The 23185-nt window shown below is 58.7% G+C and overlaps 1 protein-coding gene across 1 annotated transcript in view; it reads right to left on the bottom strand.

The window, feature by feature from the left end:
- The window catches only part of MAMLD1 (mastermind like domain containing 1), a 50134-nt gene that overhangs the window by 23355 nt on the left and 3594 nt on the right, over positions 1 to 23185 (bottom strand). Inside the window, exons 2-3 of the mRNA XM_047764569.1 lie at positions 8480 to 10195; positions 5895 to 6017 (exon numbers count right to left, since the gene is read on the bottom strand). Of these exons, the coding sequence (XP_047620525.1) occupies positions 5895 to 6017; positions 8480 to 10195 (1839 nt within the window). The remainder of the gene's footprint in view (positions 1 to 5894; positions 6018 to 8479; positions 10196 to 23185) is intronic.

The following is a 23185-nucleotide window of genomic DNA, read 5'->3' as shown; positions in this document are numbered from 1 at the left end:
GATGGAAGAAAGAGAGAAAGCGCCCCTCTCTTCCACTCTCTGTCCTCGAAGCTCTTACTCCCCAGGGAAGGCTGAGCTCAGGGCCCCCAGGCGCGTTGGCCTGGGGGCGGCACCCTGGGAGCTCTTCGGACTTTTACTCGCTTTGAGCTTCCAATGGGCTCGCTGCTTTTGACCCGGGGAGTCCACAGGATAAGCCCTCATCTAACAAGAAAACAGAGTCCAACAGACAAAGCGGCGCTTGTCGCTGTGGGCAAAATTCACGAGATCAAATCAAAACCTCCACTTTTCGACTCTTTCGGAAGAAGCGGAAACTCTTTCTCAGGACAGGGGGCGGGGGGGGGGGGCGCACTTTCAAAGCAGGCTGTGTGCTGCCGTCTGCTGCCCCCTCGCAGGCAGCCAGGCCACAGAACCCACCGGCCCAAGTCGTGGGATGTGAGGCCCCCCCAAGGGACAGAGGGGCTAAAGAACAAACAAGGGGCTCAGGAGAGGTTCCATCAGTCTGCGCTCTGGGGCCCTTCTGGATTTGCGAGAGGGCAGCTGGGGGAGGGGCGCGGGAAGGAGGGCAGGGCTGCGGCCGAGCCCTTGCCGCCCCCTGGGATTGCACCTCGGACCCTCGGACCCGCGTCGCTGCTCCGTGCCATCCGGCACTCACTCGGCCACCATCCTGGCGGGCTGCAGGCGTCAGGGCCACAGCTGAACAGAGCAAACGCGCTGTGACTCTCCATCTGCCCTGGACATTTTGTATATTTTGCAGACTTTTCACTTGGGGTCACAACAGTAGCCGGGCACTTGGGTTTCAGATCTGTTTGAGGTCTGGCACTGGCCTGCCTCTCCCCGGGCCGTTGCACACTCAGGCTTACACACATTCCTAAGGAGTTAGAGTCTAAAGGAACACGACACACTGCTTCATTTCTGTCTTTACTCTTTGAAAATTGAAAGCTGATTCCTTTCCTTTCTTGACAGTGACCCATAAGCCGGTGGTTTCCATGAATTTAGTAGAAACTGACACACTTCATTTTGAAAACATCTCCTTTTGGTCAAGACAAAAGGAAAAAAGCAGAAACTTTGCAGGAGGTTTCTTAACACGGTTGCCTTTCCAGCTTTCAGAAGTCAATTGCTAAGCAATTTCAAGTGAAGTCTATTGCCTGCCATTAACGAGGCATCTGAACTGGGGGGCTTTTTGCATCGCCATGAATTTTGGTGTTGACCTCACCGAGGGAGGGATCATTGCTCTGAGGGGCGAAAAAGTAACGTCGTGTCACTGCCATCTCGCACATGCTTCCGCTTCTGACACAGAAGAGGGTTGACACTGAAAGGGTTAGCGTTTGACAGGCAGCTCATTTAAAATTTCCGCTTTCTGAAGAAGGAACACGGCTTTGAGGTGGAGGATCATTAATGGTACTTAGAAACCAAAAAAGAAACTGAAAAAAAAAATAATCTGATTCTTGGTAACATTAGGACTAAGTGCTGAGCCGGCGTTTCCCCAACTCATCAGCCTATGGACTTGCTTTCCCTCGTAAAGTCAGAGTTCAGGTCGGTCCCTAAATTATCAAAAAGCATCTTACGCTGTGTCTAGTGATATTCCCTCCCAAAGCCGCTAAAAAATGTTTCCCCCAATTAAATTGTTCTTTGCTGCCCAATTTCGCAATTGTGCTTAAATACAAAACAGAGATGCTCATTCGGGAAGAGGTCCCCACACTCGGTGGAGACGAGGCGTGGAGGGCAAGCCCCAGGCTCTGACCGACTGGCTCTTGGAAAGGTGACTCGCCTGCCCTGTCTTTGCTTCTCAGGTCGGCGCAGAGCTTCCCCCAGGGCCCCTGCTCCTGCATTTCAGCAGGACCAACCTTTGAGGTGAGATCTGTGCTGCTTCTCATCAGAATTAGTACCTGACAAACGCAAAGAAACTTTTCTCCTAACCGGAGGAGCAGCGCCGCTCTGCTCTGACTCTTACCCTCAAAGCGACAGTGGAATGACGGAAAGCAGGCGAGAGGACTTGCCAGTCCAAGGTCACAGGCCCATCCTTGATAACGTGTGGTCCATCCGATTCCGAGGGGATGGAGCATTTTGGCAAGGTAACGGTCCCTTGCTTTTCAATGTCAACAAGCAGCTCTGAGACTAGGAGCGGGCTGCCCGGCTGCCGCTGCTCCCGACTCCTCCTCCTCCAGGGGACCACGGAGCCCGTGCAACTCTGGGGACAAGACTGGGGAGTTCTCTGGGTCTGACTAACCCGGTTTTGTCAGCTTTGTTTTCGACGGGAGGTCACGGTGTGAAGGGAGAGATTTTAATTTGCAGTGCTAATTGAGACAGCGGTAATGAAAGGTTCTGCTCTACTGCGCAGCGGAGTCCAGCCTCAGAGACCCACACCAAAAGGAATCTCGAGTTTCTGCCGAGGTGCTTTTTGGAGGCTCTGGGGTGGGGGGAGCGGTGGGCGGGGGGAGGCCAGGGCTTTCCTGAAGGCTCAGCCCGGGTGCCCTCCCTGCTGCAGCATCCATCTCGGCTCCAAAACACCAATGCAGACGAGGACCGTGTATCCCCCAGTGCCAGGCACCAAGCCGAATCAGCGCCGGCCCTCACTGGCCTGCCAGCCCTTCTATCAGCAGCAGGCCTTGTGCATCTAGAACCGCAGCCAGCCCGCGGCCTCCTGCACGTGGCAGGGCTGGGGCCCGGCTGGCTGCAGGCAGAAACGGCCGCTCCCTACCCCTGCCTCTGCTCCCCTAAAGTCATGCTGGGGTCTCTTTGTTACTCAGCATCCATGCAGGGATGCTGCAGCCCCACATGGCTCCTGGCACCCCTGCTGTCTGTGTTTGGAGGGAGAAAAGCCAGCGTTTTCCCCGTGCCCCCCATCCCTGGCCAGGGCACTTGGGAAGCCGCAGCCTGGCTCGGCCGCTCGGCTCCTTGCTGGGGTCATCCGTTTGTGGCGGCCACTGGGTCTCTCCTCAGCCACCTGGCAAATGTCCTCCCTGACCCCCCTCCCCAGAGGGCACTCCTCCGCCAGCCACCTCCCACCCCTGGGAGCGGAATGGAGCCTGGAGCCCGAGGCAGTCTAAACCCATTCTAAGTGAATGGTGGGTATTCTGAGTTTCAACAGCTTTCTTTTTCTCACTTCCTTTCTTGCTGCACCTGCTGCATATGGAAGTTCCTAGGCCAGGGATGGAATCTGAGCCACAGCTGCTGCAACACCAGACCCTTTAACCCACTGTGCCAGGGCTGGGGATTGAACCCGTGCCTCCGCGGCGACTAGAGCCATTGCAATCTGATTCTTAACCCACCATGCCATAGTGGGAACTCTTCAGGAACTTTCTTGAAATCGGTGGAGCATGACTGTGCTTCAGGGCCTGTGCCAGGCACCTTTTCCTCGCCTCACTGAAGCCTCCAGGCAACCTCTGATAGGCGTGCCAGTACCTCCATTTCCAGACAGGGAGATTGCGGAAATAGCATGCTGGATGCACAAGTGGCAGAGCCAGGACCTGAACCCAAGTGATCCAAAGCCTGGGCTCTCTTGAACCGAGCCTCAAGCCCACCCTGGGGCCTGTACTCTGCCAAGACCCAAGGGCCGAGGCCCCAACGTCCCTGGCTCTGTGCTGTCTCCTTGCAGGATCAGCTGCTGGTGACAAGAGGGCTTCCTCAAGGTTCCACTTCAGACCGAGGTGCCCAGATCCCCCTCCCGAGGGCAGACGGCAAGTTCTCATGATGAGCCCGCAGAGGCTTGGTATTCGGGTTCTTCTCCTGCGCCTCTCCAGATCCGCCCAAACACTATCACGCGCCTCTTCGGTCTGTTTGTCTGCAGCTACCCCCTTTCCCCCAGTGCCTCGGCCTGCCTCAAGCATCGGATTTCAGGCCCTTCTGTTCTGGTTCCAACTGGCCGTGGTCCACGGCCCCCTCCCGCCATGCTGCCGCCCAGGCCCTGCTGCCCCGCGCTCCCCCTGCTTCTCCAGAGCACAGCGCCCATCTCCTTGCCAGAACGGGTTTTGTCTTTGAGGAAATGTTCGTTCCACCCGCCAGGGGCTGATGGTAGAACGGAAGTCCTAGCCCTGATTTTCACAAGACCCCCAGGTGTCTTCAAGAGTCTTCAGGGAGAAGGGACATTACGGAACGGAAGGAAAATTCATTTTGCTGCACTTTGACTGAAAACAGAGAAAGTCACCCAGCTTGGGGAGGAGGGCGGGGAGCGGGGGCTGGGTGTCAATGCTTCAAAGAGTCCCTTCCTTAATAACTGTAGGTCCACGTCCCTTACCTGTCATTTCAAGTCCAAAAAGCAGTGAAAGCTTATCTTATTTTTGTAGATTTGGTGCCGCGATTTATTTGGGGGCAAAACTTGACCTGGGCTTAGTCAGTCATATTTCTCTGCAGAAATAATAAAATACCCTCCCCCTCCGATTCCCCTGGAGGATTGTGCGCTACTGAGTCGAGTCCCCAGTGTTCTGAATCTGGAAACGCGTCAGACCCCAGGGGTTCCACATCCAAGACCAGGAGCCCGTGCTGGTGCTGCCGGGGCCAGGGACGCGTGCCTGGCAGGGCTCTGCGCAGTGTCGGTCTAGCATCTCCCGCTTCCAATGGCCTGAGAGAGATGGGGCCCACTCCTTTCCCCGGGTACAGCTGAGGCTCAGAGGGCTTAAGGGACATTGCTCCTGGCACACCGCCCAGTCGGTGCTGGTGTCCGGACTCGAACCCCAGTCTGTCTGCCTCCAGTGCCCTCACCACGCTGAACTGCTGCACCGACTCAGAAGAACACCAAGATCTGGGTTACAACGAACGCCCGTCCTTCTGTGGTCACTACGATGAGCCCCAAAGCCGCCACAAGCTCATCCCTGCCATACGGGACAGATGAGTGTTTGCTGAGGCTCGGCTGGGCTCCCAGTAAAAAGTGACAAGTTCGCCCTGCTGGAAGCGAGAAGCGGGTCCTTCCCCACTGGGGAGGGGGAGGGGTGGGGGAGGGGGTGCTGTCTGTTCTTACACTGCCGACCCAGCTCTTGCCTCAAACACCCGCCTCTTCCTTTCTTCAGTCCTCTCCTGGACAAGTGACCAGAGCTGAGTTCTCAGGTCTTAAACAGGAGGCGGAAAGGCCGTGAGAAAGAACAGCAGAACCACTGACGCGCCCGTTGGAGACCCGGTCAGTGCACGTCGGCTAAGAGGATGCTGTGCCCAGAGCAGGTGCCAGGAGGTGGGCGGAGCCAGGGCGAGAGCACAGAGGGGCGCGCGTCCCCCTCCCACCTGGCCTCAGGGCCATCTCAGGGCCAGCGTGGGGCCCGGGGAGAGCGGCTCCTGTTCTGTACCAACACAGCACCGGTTTTGAGAACCATATCTTGGCCCCCAGAAACCAGATCTGGAGGCTCAGGGCCAGGCGTCAGTCACAGCGATAGCCGGCCTTCCTGGGCAAGTTTTGTGCCAGCTCTGTTCGAAGTGCTTCACATGCACTAAATGAACCCACTTCATCCTTAGGCGGCAACGTCACATCACCCACACGGTGTAGAAGAGGCCACAGGTAGGAGGTTAAGGCAGGAACGCAAGGCTCTGGAGCCAGGGCTCCGTGCATGGGGTTACGAGTGTGAGCTCTACAGACAGCTCCCTGCTCTGGCCCTGCGTGCTGTGTGACGGTGGGCAACTCCGATGACCTCTCTGTGCTGAGGCTTCTCAGCTTTCAAGAGAATGATCACAGCTCCTACCTCTGGGGATGATGATGAGAAAAGGCAGGCCGAGCACTGACTCACTCACTGGCTCTGCCCCGGGCTCTTTCTTCCGAGCGCTTTGCGCAGCCGCACCGAGGCAATCGGGGGCTGTGTTCTCCACCACCCTAATCATCCAGGGGTCTCCCTCTGCGCCTGCTGGGCCGGCTCTATGGCAGCGCAGGCTGAGAATGGCCCCCACGGAAGACAAAAGAAACCAAAGAGGCTCACAATGTTAGATGCTGACACGTCTCCAGGCTGAGGCTCTTGCCTGCTAGGGTAAGGGTTCCAGTGCTGGTGCTGGCGCTCCCCCGAGCCAGCCGCAGACGTCCACGAAAACAGATGGCAACAGGCCTATAACAAAATCAAACCACAGGGCTCCTGAACTGGGGACAAGGGCCTGCCGCTCACCCTGGCCACCCCCGCGGGAGCTCGGCAGGCTGGGCGCTCCCGCCAAAGGACCAGTCCCCGGTGTGGAGCGACTCTGCTGGGTGATGCTTCATGAGACCCGAGGGAAAAAGGCACAGTCTCTCTGCTCTGGGGACTGCCTGGCCACGGGCATCCGGGGCCTCCAGGAAAGAGGTCCGCACCTGCCAGGCGCTTCCCTTGGGCCACGTCCTTTCCAGTCGCCTCCCCTGGGGCTTTTCTACAGGAGTAGGCAGGGTGGGAGACGGAAGTACGGAGGACAGCCAGGGAAAAGCTTCCTGGCCGGGAGGGTGTCTGAGCCCTAGGACGGGAGAGGGAGGGTGGGCTGGGAGGGCCAGGCACACGCCGCGCGAGAGTCAAGGCCAGGAACCTGACTGGCCACAAGAGTGGCCCGGCAGCAGCAAGCATGTCTCGGGGCCCGACGCACCCCGGGTCTAAAGAGGTAGAGGGAGGCAGCTAAGGAGCCTCCGGAAACTGCTGAGCAAGTGTGAGCATGATCAGGTCTGTGCTACAGTGAGGTGATACTTCGAACAATGGACGGCGTATTGGGCAAGCCGGTTTAAGAGGGAACTATTTAAGTTCAGATACAGAATCAAGAGGGACTGAACTTGGGCAGGCATGAGAGCAAGGGGAATGATGAGCTGTGACAGACAGTATTGGGGGCAGGCGGACACCCTCCCCGGTATCCTCAGCATCCTTTAACCCCCTGGTATCCTCAGCATCCTGTAACTCCCCAGTATCCTCAGCATCCTTTAACCCCCCAGTATCCTCAGCATCCTGTAACCCCCCAGTATCCTCAGCATCCTTTAACCCCCCAGTTTCCTCAGCATTCTTTAACTCCCCTGGTATCCTCAGCATCCTTTAACCCCCCAGTTTCCTCAGCATCCTTTAACTCCCCTGGTATCCTCAGCATCCTGTAACCCCCTGGTATCCTCAGCATCCTGTAACCCCCCAGTATCCTCAGCATCCTTTAACCCCCCAGTTTCCTCAGCATCCTTTAACTCCCCTGGTATCCTCAGCATCCTGTAACTCCCCAGTATCCTCAGCATCCTTTAACCCCCCAGTTTCCTCAGCATCCTGCAACTCCCCAGTATCCTCAGCATCCTGTAAACCACTGCCCCCCAACTGGTACTCACACCTTCGTGCTCGTGTCAAATAAACAGAATACAGCACAAGTGATGTGATGTCACTTTCAAGACTAGGTTCCATAGACTGTGACTTCTGACTTGCTGGCAATCCCCACCTCCACCTCTCTTGCTGGCACTTTCTCTCTGGCTGGCTCCGAGGAAGCCAGCTCTCATGCGGGGAGATGCTCTATGAAGAGGCCCACATGGAAAGGAACCACGGGAGGCCTCTGGCCCACAGCTCGTGAGGAACAACCTCAAGGATGTGCTTCCTGCCTTCGATCGGGGAGGGATTCTGGAAGCCACGCCTTCTCAGTGGCTCCTAGAGATGACTGCAGCGAGGCCGTGCCGGGATCCCGGACCCACAGAGGCTGTGAAGTGATATACGCGTGTTGTTTCGAGCAGGTGTTTGGGGGTGACTGGTTACGCAGCCATAGATGACCGATACAGGCAGGGATCAGAGCAATGAAAAGTGGGAGCTGTGCTAGGACCCCCCCCCCCCCCCGCCCCGGGGAGGAGCAGCTGGACTGAGTGACTGGTAAGACTGCAGGAGACGAGGGACAGGGAGAAGTCGCAAGGATTCCGAGAAGGGCTCTGGAGCAAGGTCTCCTGCCCCCCGTTCCTGTCCCACCCCTCACTAACTGTGACTCTGGGCGAGTCCTTTCAACTCTCTGAGCCTCAGTTTCTTTGTCTGCAAAATGGACACTGCAAGAGCAACTGCCTGACACTGTCTCTCTGTCTCTGTCCTTTTCATTTACGACCTGCCTCGGCGGCAGTGCAGGGGGAACAGCACGCTGCCACGGCCCAGCAAACACTTGCTGTGGCATTTCTAGAAGGCCCAGTGTGCAACCTTAAGCCAGCAGGAACAAGACTGAAATGCTTCAGTGCAAGATCCTTGCGTCCTCTGAAGGCTTCGCTGGCCCCGGGTGGCGGGCCATGCCTCATGGCCCCACGCAGAGGAAGGTAGTTCTGTGCCACTCTGGCTCGCCTGCCCTGCTTCCTTCCCCTGGCAGCGCCCTGGGGGTACAGTCTTCCTCCCGGGGATCTAAGCAACCTACACAGGAACTGACACCATAACCTTGGCCTTGTTACTGCTGTGCTTTGACCCCGCAGAACGAGCTGGCTTAAAGAGACTTTTCCAGAGTCAAGTCCAGTCTCGGAGAGGACTGCAGCCTGAATTGGCCTCCGAAGCCAGCTCTCAATAGCATGAACTACGGTTCTTGTTGCCTGGACAAAGGGACGCCGCCGGCGATGAGATGGGCTTACCTGTCTGGGCAAAGAAGGCACGGCGTCCGAGGCCACCGACCGCTGAAGGCGCTGCGGTTGCTGCATCACCTGCTGCAGGAGGAACGAGGAATGGTCAGGCTGCTGCTGCTGCTGCTGCTGCTGCTGCTGCTGCTGCAGCTGCAAGGTGGCCGTGGCCGTGGAGGAGGCCGTGGCAGAAGAGGCCTGCGTCGGCGTCGGCGTCGGCTGCTGCAGGTAGTGGAGCAGCGCGGGCTGCCGAGACGGGGCGGGCACGGAGGGCAGCCTCTGGGGGCCCGGCTCGGAGACGAAGTGTGACAAGGGCTTGGTGTTGCTGAAAGTGAAAGGCTCCGGGGCTCCGGGGCCGGGGCTGGCCAGCCCCTGCTGCATGATCACGCTCAGGCTTTTGGGCGAGGTGGTGGCCATGGGCTTGAAGCTGGCCTTGGCCTGCGGCAGCGGCTGGCTGAGCGGATGCGTGGTGGGCGTGAGGCTGCGGACGAGGGGGCACTGCGGCGTGAAGGACTGCTGGGGCAGCCCCGGGCTGGCCAGCTTCTCCGGGCGGTAGGGGGTGGCAGGCCCCGGGGTGCTGGTGGGCAGAGCGGACATCAGGTGCCCCTGCGGGGTCTTAATGCCGGAGGACACCAGGTGGGCGAGGATGGAGCTCTGCGGGCTGAACTGGGGCTGCTGGTGGAGAGCGGGGCTGGGGAGCTTCTCGGGGGCGTAGGGCAGGGCGGGTCCGAGGGCAGAGCTGCTGCTGGGCGCCCCGCTGGAGAGCAAGGCGCCGGGGGAGCCGTGCAGGGTGCTCCCGGGCAGGCTGCTGGACGACATGCACGACCCCATGAGGCCCTGCGGGCTGAAGGGCTGCGGCGGGTGTGGCGACGGCCCCGGGCGGTAAGGCGGGGAGAGGCCTGGGGGAGGCAGGCCAGACCAGCTGGTGGTGGGGCCCGGCTGCTTGCCGCTGGACCCCTGCTTGCTGGCCGCCAGCGCCTTCAGCTGATGGGCGTGGTGCCACTGCGGCACCGGGAGCGGGGGCAGGGTGGCAGGGAGCATCGCGGGGACCTGGCTCTGGGCCTGCGCGGTGGAAGAACTGGGCGAGGCCATCTGCTTACTGGTGGAGGGAACCCCATAGCTGACCCCCACAGAAGAGGGTGGGATCGGCAGCGACACACCAGTGACCTGGCTGCAGCTTGAGGCAAAGTCCTTGCCGGAAGCCAGGCTCTCCAAGGGCGGCATCTGAACGGCCGGCTTAGGAGTGGCGCCCAGGGTGGCCGGGCCGGGGTCTAAGACCAGCGGTTCTTCCGGCTTGCTGCCCAGGATCTTCTCCAGATCCAGCTCACTCGGAGAGGGTTCTTGGATTTTTGTCAGCTCCTCCAGCAGATCCTGAAGCTCCTGGTCTACAGCGGGCACGCTGTTGCTTTTGTCATAGTAAGGAAGAGGGGGCCCTTTCAGCCCCATTTCTGCCGTGGGTGGCACCACAAAGGGTGAGCCCATCACGCCGCCGTTCATGGGATTAGTTTCGAGGAGTAACGCGTGGCCGGCGGTTCCCAGAGCTGCAGAGCTCGGGTTCATGGCTAACGCGGGGACCTGCAGCTCTGGACAGGGTGTGCTGGGGTGGGCACCTGGGCCCAGAGAAAGGGTGACATCTTCGAGGCAAGGTCTCTTGATTTTATTAGGGTAACCCCCGTCGGCCATGCCTGAGAGCTGGAAATTATCTCCTTCCTGCCTCCTCTTAATGGTTCCCTGTGGAGGGAAAAGAAAGCGAGGGGGGGGGGGCGGGGAGAAGGGGGAGAGGGGGGAGAGAGAGAGAGAGAGAGAGAGAGAGAGAGAGGGAGATGTTTATAAATAAGGATTGGCACATTAAAGCTATTGAACAGGAAAACTAGCAAGATAAAACAGATCACTCCCTTTCAAGACTCACAGTTGTCAAAAGTATACAATACAGGCCTATTTTTAGACTCCTGGTGCTGGTTGCTTTGTTGCTGTGTTTCATTTCCACTGTCTTGGTGCATTCCAAATAAAGTGTTAAGCTGTCTGTGTACCGAACACGGCAGAAAGGCACGCAGAGGATATCTTGGCCCACTCGAAAGCCCAAGTAGCTAAGAGCCAAGGGCAATTCCCACTGGCTCTAGCTACCCCGATTTCCAAAAAGGAAAGAATTGTGGACATTGAACTTGAAGGTTGGGACAAAGGGTTACAGCAGAGCTTTTAGAGGGTGAAGGCCCTTTGGGTTTGTTCTTTTTGACAGACGCTGTCGAGAGGATACACAAGCTGCGGGACAGTCATGGTGGCATGGTCCCATTTATCTGCGTACACACACACACACACACACACACACACACACTACATTGAGTGTGTAAAACACCTTGGCAGAACATGTATGCCACCGTTGGGGATGCCTGGTAACTCACTTTCTAGTCTCTACATTTTTCTATTGCTTGTTTGTTTTTAATGAGAATGACTTGTAATCCAAAAACAAACAAACAAAAAAAGAAAGCATAAAGCAAGCTAACTAAGGAATTCCTCTCTGCAGATGCATCCTCGGGCTGGGGAGATAGGAAACAACGGGAAGAGGCCCCACCATTTATTGCAAGAGTAGCTTTTGGGCACCGAGCAGAGCAGTTAGTCATGCAGTCTTTCCTGCCCTTTTCAAGGCTTCCTGGGTCATCGGTGGCTGTCCTGTTAATGACCATGGCCTGCCAGTCCACGGAATACGGGTGGGAAGAGACGGGCTTGGGAGCACCGAAAGGCCGTGGCTCTAACACACGTGTTTCTCCCGAAGCACTTTTCATGAAGAATCCTCTTTCTAACTTTGGACGTCTGACTGGGACGCCCAGGGCTGGTCCCCTGAGGCCCCCTCATGTTTGGCTTGCTGAAGGGTCAAGGCATGCATGGGGGTCACTGCTGGTATAGGGCAGATCCGTCAGGATTGCAGGGCTGGGCCTTGCTGCCCATCGGGTTCCATCGGGAACACCCAGAATCCCAGGCCCTGCCACCCCAGCCGCCCTGCTTCAGTCCTCCCATCCGGGGTGGGGTCCAGCCAGCAGAGCTTTCTCCCTGCTCCCGGGCTGGTCCTCAGCAGATCACCAGCTTGAGAACCACTGGCCCACAGCATGGGTGGGGGGCAGTGTGGCCTCGGACGCAACTCAATATTGACCTTGACGTAGACTCTGAGCCCCTGTTTCTTCGATTGTAAAAAGAGCACAGCTTTAGTTCTCATCTCATGCTGCTGCTTGGCCTGGGAAGTGAGACAGGGCGGACTGTGTGGCCCCCCGCAGGCCCTCAGTAACTGGTAGCTGGCATTACAGAGGGCAGATCTGGAAGCGTTCTGGAAGGCCCTCTCAAGACAGGGACTCTGGGAGCCAGGCCTGGGCGGGGCCCTCTAAGCCCCAGGGCCCAGGCTGATGGGGGGTCCGCCACCACCCCTCAGCTGCCTCCCACTCAGCCTTCCTCCAGGGGTGGGGACTTGCCGACCTCTCTGCCTTTTCTTTTGAGATACCCACCCCCTGAAGAAGGGCCCTGCCATGGAGCAGGCTGGTGGGGGGCCGGGGTAGAGTGGGCACAAGAGGGGGCCTCTCCAGTCACCTGCTCTGCTCCGCCATCCAGGAGTGCTTCCTCTGTATTTGGCCCACGGCAGGTGCTCAGTACCAGCAGCTGAATGAATCAATGGACCAATGCGCCCAAATGACCCAGCGCACTGCCAGCTCCGCCCCGTGTTTTCCTGGCCGTTCGCTTCATCGATTATGGGCCACATGCAAGGCACTGCGTCCCAGACTGAAATGTGGTCTCTGCTACACTCTCCCAAAGCGGTCAAAGAAATCCAATATACTGAAAATAGAAATGTCTAAGATGCCCCAGGGAGGAAGGACCAAGCGTGAGTTTCACCTAGGATTCCCCGCAGCGAGTCCGAGCTGGCGATGGCCGGGCCCGACGTGCAGTTTTGCAAAGGCCTGGAATCTCTGGGCTTTCTTTGAACTGCAGGTCTGTGATTAACCTGTTGGGACGAAGGTGGCAGGAGATGCGGAAGGTGGGGCGTGACCCCTGGAGGCAGAGGTGCATACTGGGGACCACAGGCCACGGAAAGGGGTCTCTCTGAAATGAGAGCATGACGTTTCAGGCACCCATCGAGTGCTACCAAGCCAGAGTTCCCCACTCAGTCCCGATCCTGGGACCCCCCCCGCCGGGTCCTCAACACCCACTGTTGGAGGCCATGGCTCCACATTTCGCATTTATGGTGCGAGCTGTCAATGGCTCGCCTAAAGCACCCTGGCTGAACGGCCAGAACCGCAGCCAAGCCTGCACAAGCTGAGGGAGGCGGCTGTGTTTACCCAGCAGGGCTCAGCCCGGCCACAAGGCCTCTGCTCCCCCCGGGCCTCTATTTGCCGCCTCATTTCGCCCCGAGAGCCAGGCCTGCCTCAGCGCTGCCTCCCGCGGGGCTAGGACTTGCTACTCAACTCCACTGCGAGATGAGCTTGCTCCAGTGCTGGGGCCACCCTGGCGGCCTGGCTGGGTCACCTGGGCCCGCGGCTGCTGCCCAGGTCAGCCTGTCCATTCAATATCAAGCGCAGCAGAGAGCTTGCTACTCCAAAACGACTCTGATGGCATGTTGGGATGGCAGGGCCCCACCAAACTGCCAGACCCTTCCAAACAGCTTTATGTGCCGTTTTCCCATCTCTGCGGGCCCTGTCACAGCAAGCTATTGGTCTCAGTCATCAGCCAGCCTACTGTCTTCAGACCGGCCCCCTCACCGGAGAATGTTCTTTTAAAGAAAATAAGTGAATCATCAGTAAACACCAGCAGGACTTCTAGAGGACACACCTCAACCTTCCCTTTTTACAGAAAACAGCGGGTTGTGATTCACTCGTGGTCAGACAGCTAGTTAGGGGCTCACAGCGGCACGAGACCTGGGGAGGCCTGGCTCCGGGCCGGGGCCCGCACAGCTCCCGCCTTGGGGGGTGGGGAGTGAGGGTCGGTGCCCCTGCGTCTTTTAGAAAGAAATGACTTTACTTCCATCCACCAGGGCCTGCAGAGTCCTATTTCATAATCGGGCAGACAAAGCCACCAATGTGATCCCCGAGACCTTATAAACATTCATTAAAATGCATTTCAAAGCATGTGATCCTTCCCCACCCCTAAATAACGAGAAAACAAAGGCAACCCTTCTGAGAGGGGCCAAGTTCAGCTCTGAAGTCAACGTTATTTCTGGTTCGGTCTGAACAATGACATACGGCCATGCTTCCCTTTCCACATTTTCAGGCCACAATGGCAGACAGGGAAAAGATTCCCCGGCACAGGTCTAGATTATCAGGGTAGAGTCCGGGCTCATCAAATGGGCACGATGGGAGTAAAGACGATAAGCCTAAGTACGAAGCTCTCGGCGACAAAGTCTGGCAGGCTGTTGTTATCAACACTGAATTTTGGACACTCTGGCTGGAGGTGTGACGCGGACACCTACGAAAGGTCAACCACAATATGCACGGTTCCTCCTGGCTCCGAACGTAGGCGGCCAAGGGTTTCCAGGAGAGACCAGCTCAGGGCGCCTGGTTTCCCCCTAAAAGCCCCCCCCCACCCCGCCGCCCCGGGCAAAGTTGGCAAAAAGCTGGGAATGGCTGTGGGTATTTAGGCTCAAGCGCCTCCCTCGCCAGCGCCGCCTGCGGTTCGACTCAGGGCCACCTGCTGCGGCTCTGTCTCTCACCAGTGCCTCCACACCCATCCCCGCATGGTGACAAATGCGCCCGGGGACTCTCCGAGAACCTCAGGCTGGCCAACGAGATGGTCTTTCAAGCCTTCGGAGTCAGGACTGACCCCCCGCAGACTTGCCGAGAAGGAAGAGCTCCTAGGGTGCGAGGCAGCAGGCCCGGCTTTGCGGGAAGACAGGGGAGGAGGCGGGGCAGACTCGGCCTGGACCGAGACCTGGGGTCTGCCGCGCACCCACGTGTCCAGCACAAGTGCCTGTCTGGGGGCGGATGTATCATGCGCGTGCTTGCTTTTCAGCAGGACGCCCCCACAGGCTGAAACTGATCTTCCTGTACAACAAACAGGGTTTTCAGCATTTCCTGAATTGCAAGACCTGGGCTCTGAGGATCCCAGGGTGGAGGGGGCGGGCGGGGAACCCTGAATGCTGATCGGCCTCAGGAGGGGTCAGCCGTTTGGGCCAAGAATCTCACCCCGCAAAGAGGGGACATACCAGTGCCCCGGGCTTGCCCTGAGCCGGTAGAGACTGTACGCTCGGCCCCCGACGCAGGCAGAGGTGGCCTGGGATGGAGGAAGGAGCCGGATTGAAGTCCTAGCTGCTCTATTTGCTGTGTGACTGTGGGCAGCTCCACTCCTTCTCTGAGCCTCCATTTCTGTTTCTATAAAACAAATGCTCAGCCCGCCCTGGGTGCCTGACAGCACCGCTGGGGAATACTCATCGGGAGCAGTCATTGTCACTGGTGCCACTCTCCAGGCCCTGGGTCCCATCCCTGGGCTGCCCCAGCAAGCAAGGTTCCATGCACTAGAATTGGGACACAGGGTGGGAGTGGAGGGTTGCAAGCGGCCGGGTACTGATGGCAATGACCTGAGAGCCAGGTGCCTTTATAGCCCACCTCCTGCTGCTCGCCACCAGCCACCGCTCTGGGCTCTACCACACTGTCTGCGGGCCTCAGTCCTCCCGGCCTGATGGCTGTGGCTGCAACAGGCTCCACGCAGAGCTTTCTGAACAGCAGCCCCAACAAATGCAGAAAGGGGCAGACCTCTGGGCGGGGGCGGGGGGACTCTCTAGAACTGTGCTTTTTCCTTTCTGTAGCGCAGATGTACCAGTTGGAAGAATTGGCAACTCTAAGAATGGCCCCAAACCGCAGGATGCATGTGGATTTAATGGCACATAATTCACACTGTATCGCCTCCTGAGATGCCTCCAAGAATTCCGTCATTGGCCAAGTGTTTCTGGAGTGCTAGCCTTGCCCTCCTAGGCTGTCACACACAACTGCCAGGTCCTCTCCTTCACGTTAGAGCCCGCGAGGCCCAGAGCCAGGAAGAGATGCGCCAGTGTAGCAGCATCAGTGGCATAAAGACGACTGCTTGTGGCGGGGGGGGAGAGGACGGGGTTGGTTTCAAACATCTGGGTGGATTTGGTGAGGCTGGTCTAGAGATCAAGTAGGTGCTGCTGCCTGTGAGGCTGCCATAGAATCTGAAGGTCAAAGGCAAGGGCACTGTCCCAATCCAGATGACTTGTCTGTGCCGGATCCAGGTTAACAAGCATCGCCTGTGTTTCACCTGAATTAGGCTGGCGCCCCTGGAACACCGAGGGAAGGGGAAAAGCGGAGGCAGAGAAGAGGTTGGGGGCCACCAGGGCCGGCGGGCAGACCTGGGTTTCTCTACGTGAAGAGGGCAGAGGGCCCCCCAAGCTCCTTTAGGCCCAACCTTCTCACTTCTTACTCCAGCCCAGATGAGGTCAAATGATGGTCCTTGCCAACTGCCTCTCTATGCCTTTTAAACAAGGAACGACTTGAACACTGTGTGTGTGTGTGTGCACGCGTGCGTATTGCAGGCACACACACGCACACATGCGACTCAGCCGCGTTGATCCTGAGAGCAGTGTGTCTGCACTAGCTGAGTCAAGAACGGCGGCCTGCAATTTTGGTCCAACGAGCCGGGCTTACTTCCACGCTCATAGAGTCCTACCAGGTCATCAGTTACCAGGAAGGCTGCAGCCTGCCAGCCAGCTCTGAGGAGCCAGGCGTACAAATGGGGCAAAGAGAAAACCAGCTGCGGGCTGCCCCGTACTTTGTGCTCCGTGTGACCTGCCTGGTCGCGATGGGGGCTTCCAGCATGTGGGGCCGGCTTGATGAAAGAGAGTAAAAGGTTAAAGCACAAAATCAGACCCCAGGCCTTGGAGCTTCAGCAGAAGGGGACTTGGCTTCTGCTGTGGCCCAACGGTGGGCTGAGTTAAACGGCCACGGGCTTGAGACGGTGGCAGGAACTCCCCCGCGTGAGAAGCCCGACAGCCGTGTAGGTGGGGGGAGAATGCAGACACCTGGTTAGTCCAGTGTCTTCTGCAGGTCACATGCTCACCGAATGAGCACCTTTTAGTGGCCGAGTGCCAACCTCTGGGTCTAAATGACGTGAAGTGCCTGCAGGTGTAAGCACCCCAGTTAGAGCCCGGCTGTCTGAGCTCTGATGCCACAGAAGCAGAGGCTGGGAGGGCGCCGGGACGAGGAACCCCGGGTCAGCGCAGAGACCCTCGCCACGGCCAGGTCCTCTGCTTTTTGCCACCTCTATTGAGGTATGAGCAACAAATAAAAATGATGTGGATTTGAGGTGGCACCGTGCGACGTAGGTAAAGGTGTACAGCGCGATGATTAAATATGAAGGTGCACCTCGTGCAATGAGTTAGATCCTCTTTCTTTCTAAATGGAGGCAAAACCCAGAGAGCATGGACTGGAGGGTTTTGACGCGCACAATTCAGTGGCCTCGGTATGTTCACAAGGCGGTACGTTCACAACGTGCGCCGCCGGGACGGGGCGGGTGAGGCCACTTCCCGAATGGGTCATGGGACTGCCACGAGCTTGGAGACAGCCAGTGAGCAGAGTGCCTGGCATGCTGTACAGACCACGTAAGTCGTCTCTCTCCTTCCACCCTTGAAAATGCAAACACATTCTTGGTGGTCCTAAAATAGCCCGTCACAGAGTCACTCGGCAGCATCTGCCACTCAGGGCAGCCCTGCCTTTACTCACTGGCTGCACGCCTGACAGCTGCTGTGTGCAAGGCTCACTTCTGCCAGGCAAAGCATCATCAAATGTGGCAAGAACTGGCCACTGAAAGAAAATCCTCAGTAAATTCCTTCATGAAGGGGAAGAGCTCTCCTGCAAACTTATCTTTTTTATTTATTTTATTTTATTTTTTTTGTCTTTTTGCTATTTCTTGGGCCGCTCCCGCGGCATATGGAGGTTCCCAGGCTAGGGGTCGAATCGGAGCTGTAGCCACCGGCCTACGCCAGAGCCACAGCAACGCGGGATCCGAGCCGCGTCTGCAACCTACACCACAGCTCATGGCAACGCTGGATCGTTAACCCACTGAGCAAGGGCAGGGATTGAACCCGCAACCTCATGGTTCCTAGTCGGATTCGTTAACCACTGCGCCACAACGGGAACTCCCTTATCTTTTTTGAAGGTGTAGCCTTTAGGGATCGGAGCCTTCTTGTGATGAATCCTAATTTAATTTTAGCCCCAAATACATGCTGAAGAGTTCTGGCGCCCCAAAGCCCACAGCAGCAAGAATAGGTGACACATTGAAAAGAATGGCAAGCTAAGCATATTTCTTTCTTTCCCCGTGTGTGGAAAGTGCCTGGCACTGCATCAGGGAACATGTCATATAACCAGAAAAACGTCCTCTGCCTGTGTGTGTGTGGGTGACAGTGGTGACGACGGAGACGCTGGTGCTGGAGTAGATGGTGGTGGCAGGTCCAGCGGTGACGGAGGTGACGGTGAGGAAGGAGGCCGCGGGGGCAGTGGTGGTAGTACACGTGTGCTGGGGGTGCTAGTGCTGGAGGCGGCGGTGATGCTGCTGGTGGTCTAGGCGGAGGTGATGGAGGTGGTGATGGCGGTGGGGGCGGCAGTGGGAGAAGCAAGAGAAGGTGGTGGACACGAAGGAGGTGCTGGTGGTGATGGACGAAGATGTGATGCTGGTGGTGGCAGTGGTGGCAGAGGTTGTGGTGGCGGAGGTGGCGGTGGTGATGGGGCTGGAGGTGGCGGTGGTGACGGCGGTGGACGTGGAGGTGACAGTGCTGGTGGTGGAGGTGCTGGGGGAGGTGGTGGGGGGGGAGGTGGTGATGGGGCTGGAGGTGGCGGTGGTGATGGTGGAGGTGGAAGTAGAGGTGCTGGGGGAGGTGGTGGCGGGGGAGGTGGTGATGGGGCTGGAGGTGGCGCTGGAAGTGGAGGGGATGGTGGTGGTGAGGTGATAAATGTGATGGTGGCACCGGAGGAAGGTGCAGAGCTGGCAGAGACACTGGAGGCGAGGCGGCGGCGTGCGTGGTGTGGGTGGCGGGTGGTGATGCTGGACAGGCCGTGGCGGCGCGCATGGTCAGAGGCGTGTCGGTCCGGAGGACTTCCTTCCTGCTCTACTTCTCCGCAAGGAGCTCCGCTGATGGGGCCCGAAGGCTCCGTCTGAATGTGTTGGTACCAGAAGCTTCGCAACTGTCTCCTTGCCGTCATTCCTAGTTAGCCTTTTCTCCCTTGGAAAACTGAAGCTGAACTACCAGCAAACACACCGCAGAGGTTTTGTTTGTTAAAATGCTGCCAATAAAGTCATTTTATGTCAGTTTTAACTACAGGAAAGGGCAAGGCATTTCGAAGTTCCTTAGCTGTCATGTGGCCAACGCTCGGCTCGTGTACCCTCAGCTCTTTGAAGCCATGTATTCGGAAAGCAGATGATGTCGGTGTTTGGGGACTGGCTTCCTGGAGCCCTTTTATATCAGCCAAGTTCATTGTTCTAAACCCCGAAGGCTTGACTTAAAGGAGGAAAAAGGGGAAGAAGAGGTCGAGATTTTCTGACGGTCACACAGGCAGCCCTAACACGAGACACCCTTAGCGCCTCGAGCTTGCTCTGGAAAAAGAGGCATCTAGCGAGGGGCTGTCTGGGGGCCCAGAGCAGAAGCCCCCTCGGAATGAGCACAGGCCAGGGAGAGAAGGAGCTGGAATTCTGGGGGGACGGACAGTAAGCCAACAGCAAGGACATGAGCGGAGGGTGAGCAGACTCCTTCAGAGGAGGAGGCGTCTAAATGCAGGAGAAGGAGCGAGGGCAGGACGCTGCCAGCAGGAGGGCGGGTGGGCAGGGCGGGGGGCCGGTGTGCTGGGTGCTCTCAGAGGGCTGTGGGGGCCTGGGGAGAGGGGGGATCGTGAGATGCTGGCAGTGGGGAGCCGCTGGCTGGGGGTTCCGCTGAGCCACGATGGGCTCCGTTGATTCGGAGAAGGTCTGTCTGGACGCTGATGGGGGAGCGAAGTGGATGCGGCAGGAAGGACCGGGAAGCTGCCTCTGGGGAAGGGACAAGCCCAGAGCAGGGGTCGGGCCAGCTTGGGCGCCGGAGCGGCAGTGGGACGCCCGGAGGGGCGCCAGGAGCTGTGATTTCCCCCAAGGGGTGCGGAGCGGAGCCCCCACTTGTTAGAGGAAACTATGGCCTCGGGACAAAGGATCCGAAGCCCAGCTCAGGGGCTGGGAAACGTTCTGGAAAGGCCCTGAGAGGAACTCTCTCGGGCTTTGCAGGCCGCGTGGTCCCTGCTGCAACTCTGTAGTCGACCACGTGTTAATGACCGGGTGCGGCTCGTGCTAATAAAGCTTGATTTACACAGGCCGTGGGCGGGAGTTTGCCGAGCACTGACCTCCCGCACGGGCCGAGCATCCCGGCCGCCCGGGACAGAGGTCCTGGCCAAACCACCCTCCTCACACTGCAGGGGGCCACCCAGGCCGACTGTTCCCGAGACAGTGGCCGACAGCATGGTCAGAGCTGCGAAGCCTCAGGACTTCTGCCATCACACGGGTTGGGGGACCATTCCTGAACTGGGCAAGGCGGGCAGCAGTCCCAGCGCCACATCTGACCTTCCCTAATGCCAGTTATTACTGCGCACCTGCTGGCAGGCGCACCGAGGGTTGCAGTGAAGAGCCACTGCCTCCTCCGGATGCCCGTCCGTCCGCCCGTCCGTCCGTCTTGCTCTTCCAGCCTCGCACCCTCCTCCCGCAGCCCTTCAACGTGCTCCCGGACATCACGGCCTCGCCTCCCACCCCCTCCGCTCCCGGCCTGCGGGCTCTGGCCAAGCTCGAGCTGCCAGGTCAGGTCTGCATGTGAGCCGCCTCCACGAGACAGCTCTTGGAAGGCCGGGGCCGTTTCCTCCTCAGCCCTGTCTGTACCCCCAGAGCACCTAGTCTCGCGACACGGCTCGCCTGGCACCTGCAGATGTGAATCGAGCACCAGAGCAAAAGGGTTCCTGCCAATTATCCTGTTCTCTCCCATTCCCAGCACCAGGCCAAGACGCGACCATTTTGCAGAGACGGTGACGAACTCACTCACGGGCCCAATGGAGGACACCCCTTCTCCTTGTGTGTCCTCGGCCTCTGGTATTCAACAAAGGAGGTGGCCTGGGGATTTCTAAGGGACCTTCTAGCCCAGAGGAAGAGCAGCCACTGCTTAGGGACCATTTACTCTGTGCCGGGGGCTGAGCCAGGTCTTGGGGTCACAAGAGGGCCGGTGCCGACTGCCACCCTTGGGGAGTGACTGACCTGGAGAAACAGCTCTGGCTGGGGAGTCAGGAGAGGGATCGCACCCCACAGCACCCGAGGGAGGCAGACAAAGGCAGGTCTGGGAGGGGGGGAGGGGGGGGAGTGGCGGAGGCAGCCATGCCTGATTCTTGGGTCTGGGCCCCCTGGGGGTCGAGGCCCACCCGGGCTCCCTCCTGCCTTTCTAACTTTGGTACTCTGAAGATGGAGATCTGGTGACCGGAGAGGAGGGACATTCGGAGGAGGCAGGACAGGCCAAGGGGGAGGAGGCAGGGTTGTGACCAATGGTGCTATGTCGATGGCACAAATCAGCATCTGTAGCCCAAACCTTCCAAGTGCATGTTTGCCGTTCCCCTCCCCCACCAGAGGTCTAGAACTGGGCCCCCAGGGGCAGCTCAGGGCCCGGCTCTCTGTCTGCATCAGAGCTACGTGGAGGTCTCCAGCTGGGGATTTTCAATGAAAGCAGGAGGCCTCAGCCAGCACAGGCCGGCCCAGAGATGGGGGAGCCCAGGGCCCGTGGCCCCAGGGCCAACCCCTCCCGTGTGCACACACCCTACAGGGGGTGGTGCCTGAGCTTCGGCTTGGCCAGGCTCTCCTGCCGCCCCAGCCTGGGGTCCGACAGTGTCTACTCTCCTCCCCCAGGGAGCTTGAGCTCCAGACACCTGTCACCTTGGGCCTGACATCAAGGAAGCTGGGGGCAGGGGCTGGGCAGGAACGCGGACAAGGCCAGCGTGGGCTCCTGGAAGTTCAGAAACAGGCAGTGCCGAGCTCCCAGATGCCAGCGGAAGCCAGCTGCCACACAGAGCTCCCCTCCCAGCAGCCTGCCCTGCAAACAGACTGCGATTTTCAGGTCACTGCTTTGCTGAACTGGGCTAGCCAGGCGGGCCCCAGACGCAGAGCCCAGCGGTGTCCGGCAAGCCACGCAGTGCACAGCCCTGGCGGCCCAGCCCGGCGGGGTGTCTGGAACAGAGAAGGGCCCTTACTGCAGGGGGAGGAGGAGGGAGGAAAGGGAGCGAACAGCTGCGTGCTCTGTGGGGAGGATCCCCAAATAGAAAGGCGCATACGCACTGTGGGCCTTGACCCAGAACGCGCGGAGCTCCATCAATCCAGCGGGGCTGCTGCCGAGACTGATATCCTCAGGGGCCCTGTGTCCCTACCTGAGCTCCAAGGACACACGTCTCCCATCGCCCTTCTGAGCCAATGCCAATCGCTGATCTTTTTTTTTTTTTTTTAAAGTACTAACAGTGGGGGTGATATCGTATGTGGGTTACACTGCGTTCCTATCCCCACCTCCGCTCATCATCATTCCAGAATCCCTGACGCAGGCGGAGGACAGAGTCCCCCGCAGAGTCCCAGTAACACTGGGGACAGCTGCCTCCCCCATGAGCCAAAGCCCGGACTGCCTGGTTCCTGGAAGCGGGCCGGTTCACAGAGCTCCCCTCTCCAGGGGCCAGGTTCACGCATGCACCACGCCTACGGCCAGCATGAAGCAGGGACACCCAGCTGCCTCTCCCGGCTCCCCAAAGTGCTGTTTAGACAACTCATCCCAGGTCCCCGCTGGCTGTCCCTACCCCCCCGTGGGGTTTTAACGAGCCCGGCTCTCAGGCCGGGCCCTGGACGATGCTGGTCAGAGGGTTCCAGGGAGCCTCGAGGATGAAGTAAGAGATGCCTCCACCGTGTTTACGGGCTGTCTGCCACCGGCGTGAAATGCCCCGGCAGTCTGGGGCTCTGTTCTGTCCACTGCTCTGGGACGGGGAAGCAGCAGAGGAGGAGGAGCCTCGGCGGCACAGCGCGTGGGTCTGAGATGGGAATCTCCAACCTACTGAGCGCGTAATGCTGGGGCAGCCTCTCAGCCTCCTCCCTGGTGACATGGAAGCATCGGTCCCCGTGTCACAAGAGTAAACAAGCTGATGTCTACAGGTGAGCATCCCAGCTTCCCGGAGGTTGAGCAGCCCTACAGCCGAGGAGACATCTGTCCCAGTGGAGGAAGCCCGGGGACAGACTGCACTGGCAGCGGCTGTAGCCCAGGGTCTAGCACGGAGCTGGGCACACAGGAGGGACCCTGGAAATGTGGCAGGAGGCCAGAGACAGACAGGCCCTCTGACCCCAAGAGGAAAAGGAGTGCCTTGAAGTCTCATAAAGTGCTGGCAGTAACAGCCCCGGGATGAGTCTGAGGTCTCCTTACAGAGGCCCCTGCTCGTTTTGCAAAGCAAAGCGGGTGCTTCCAACCTGCTCACAGGCCGCCGCAGCAGCCGAGCAGCCCTCCTCCTACCTGTCTCCCTAGAGCAGAGGGACAGACAGAACGGGGACCGTGTTTTCGTAGGGTCCAAACCTCTACATTTCTTGTTCCCCTCGGGGCTCCTTCCTCCCCCTTCCTCGGCTCCATCTACACTCCGAGCTGAAGGAGGAGGGGGGGCGAGCGGTTGCTTTAGGTCATACTGTGGATAGAAGGCCCCCAGGCGGGACCCCTTGGTACCGCTGCCC

Source organism: Phacochoerus africanus, chromosome X, assembly GCF_016906955.1.
Source record: "Phacochoerus africanus isolate WHEZ1 chromosome X, ROS_Pafr_v1, whole genome shotgun sequence".
Lineage (NCBI taxonomy): Eukaryota > Metazoa > Chordata > Mammalia > Artiodactyla > Suidae > Phacochoerus > Phacochoerus africanus.
The sequence above is the reverse complement of the archived record's forward strand: the minus strand, read 5'-3'. Positions and strand labels throughout refer to the sequence as shown.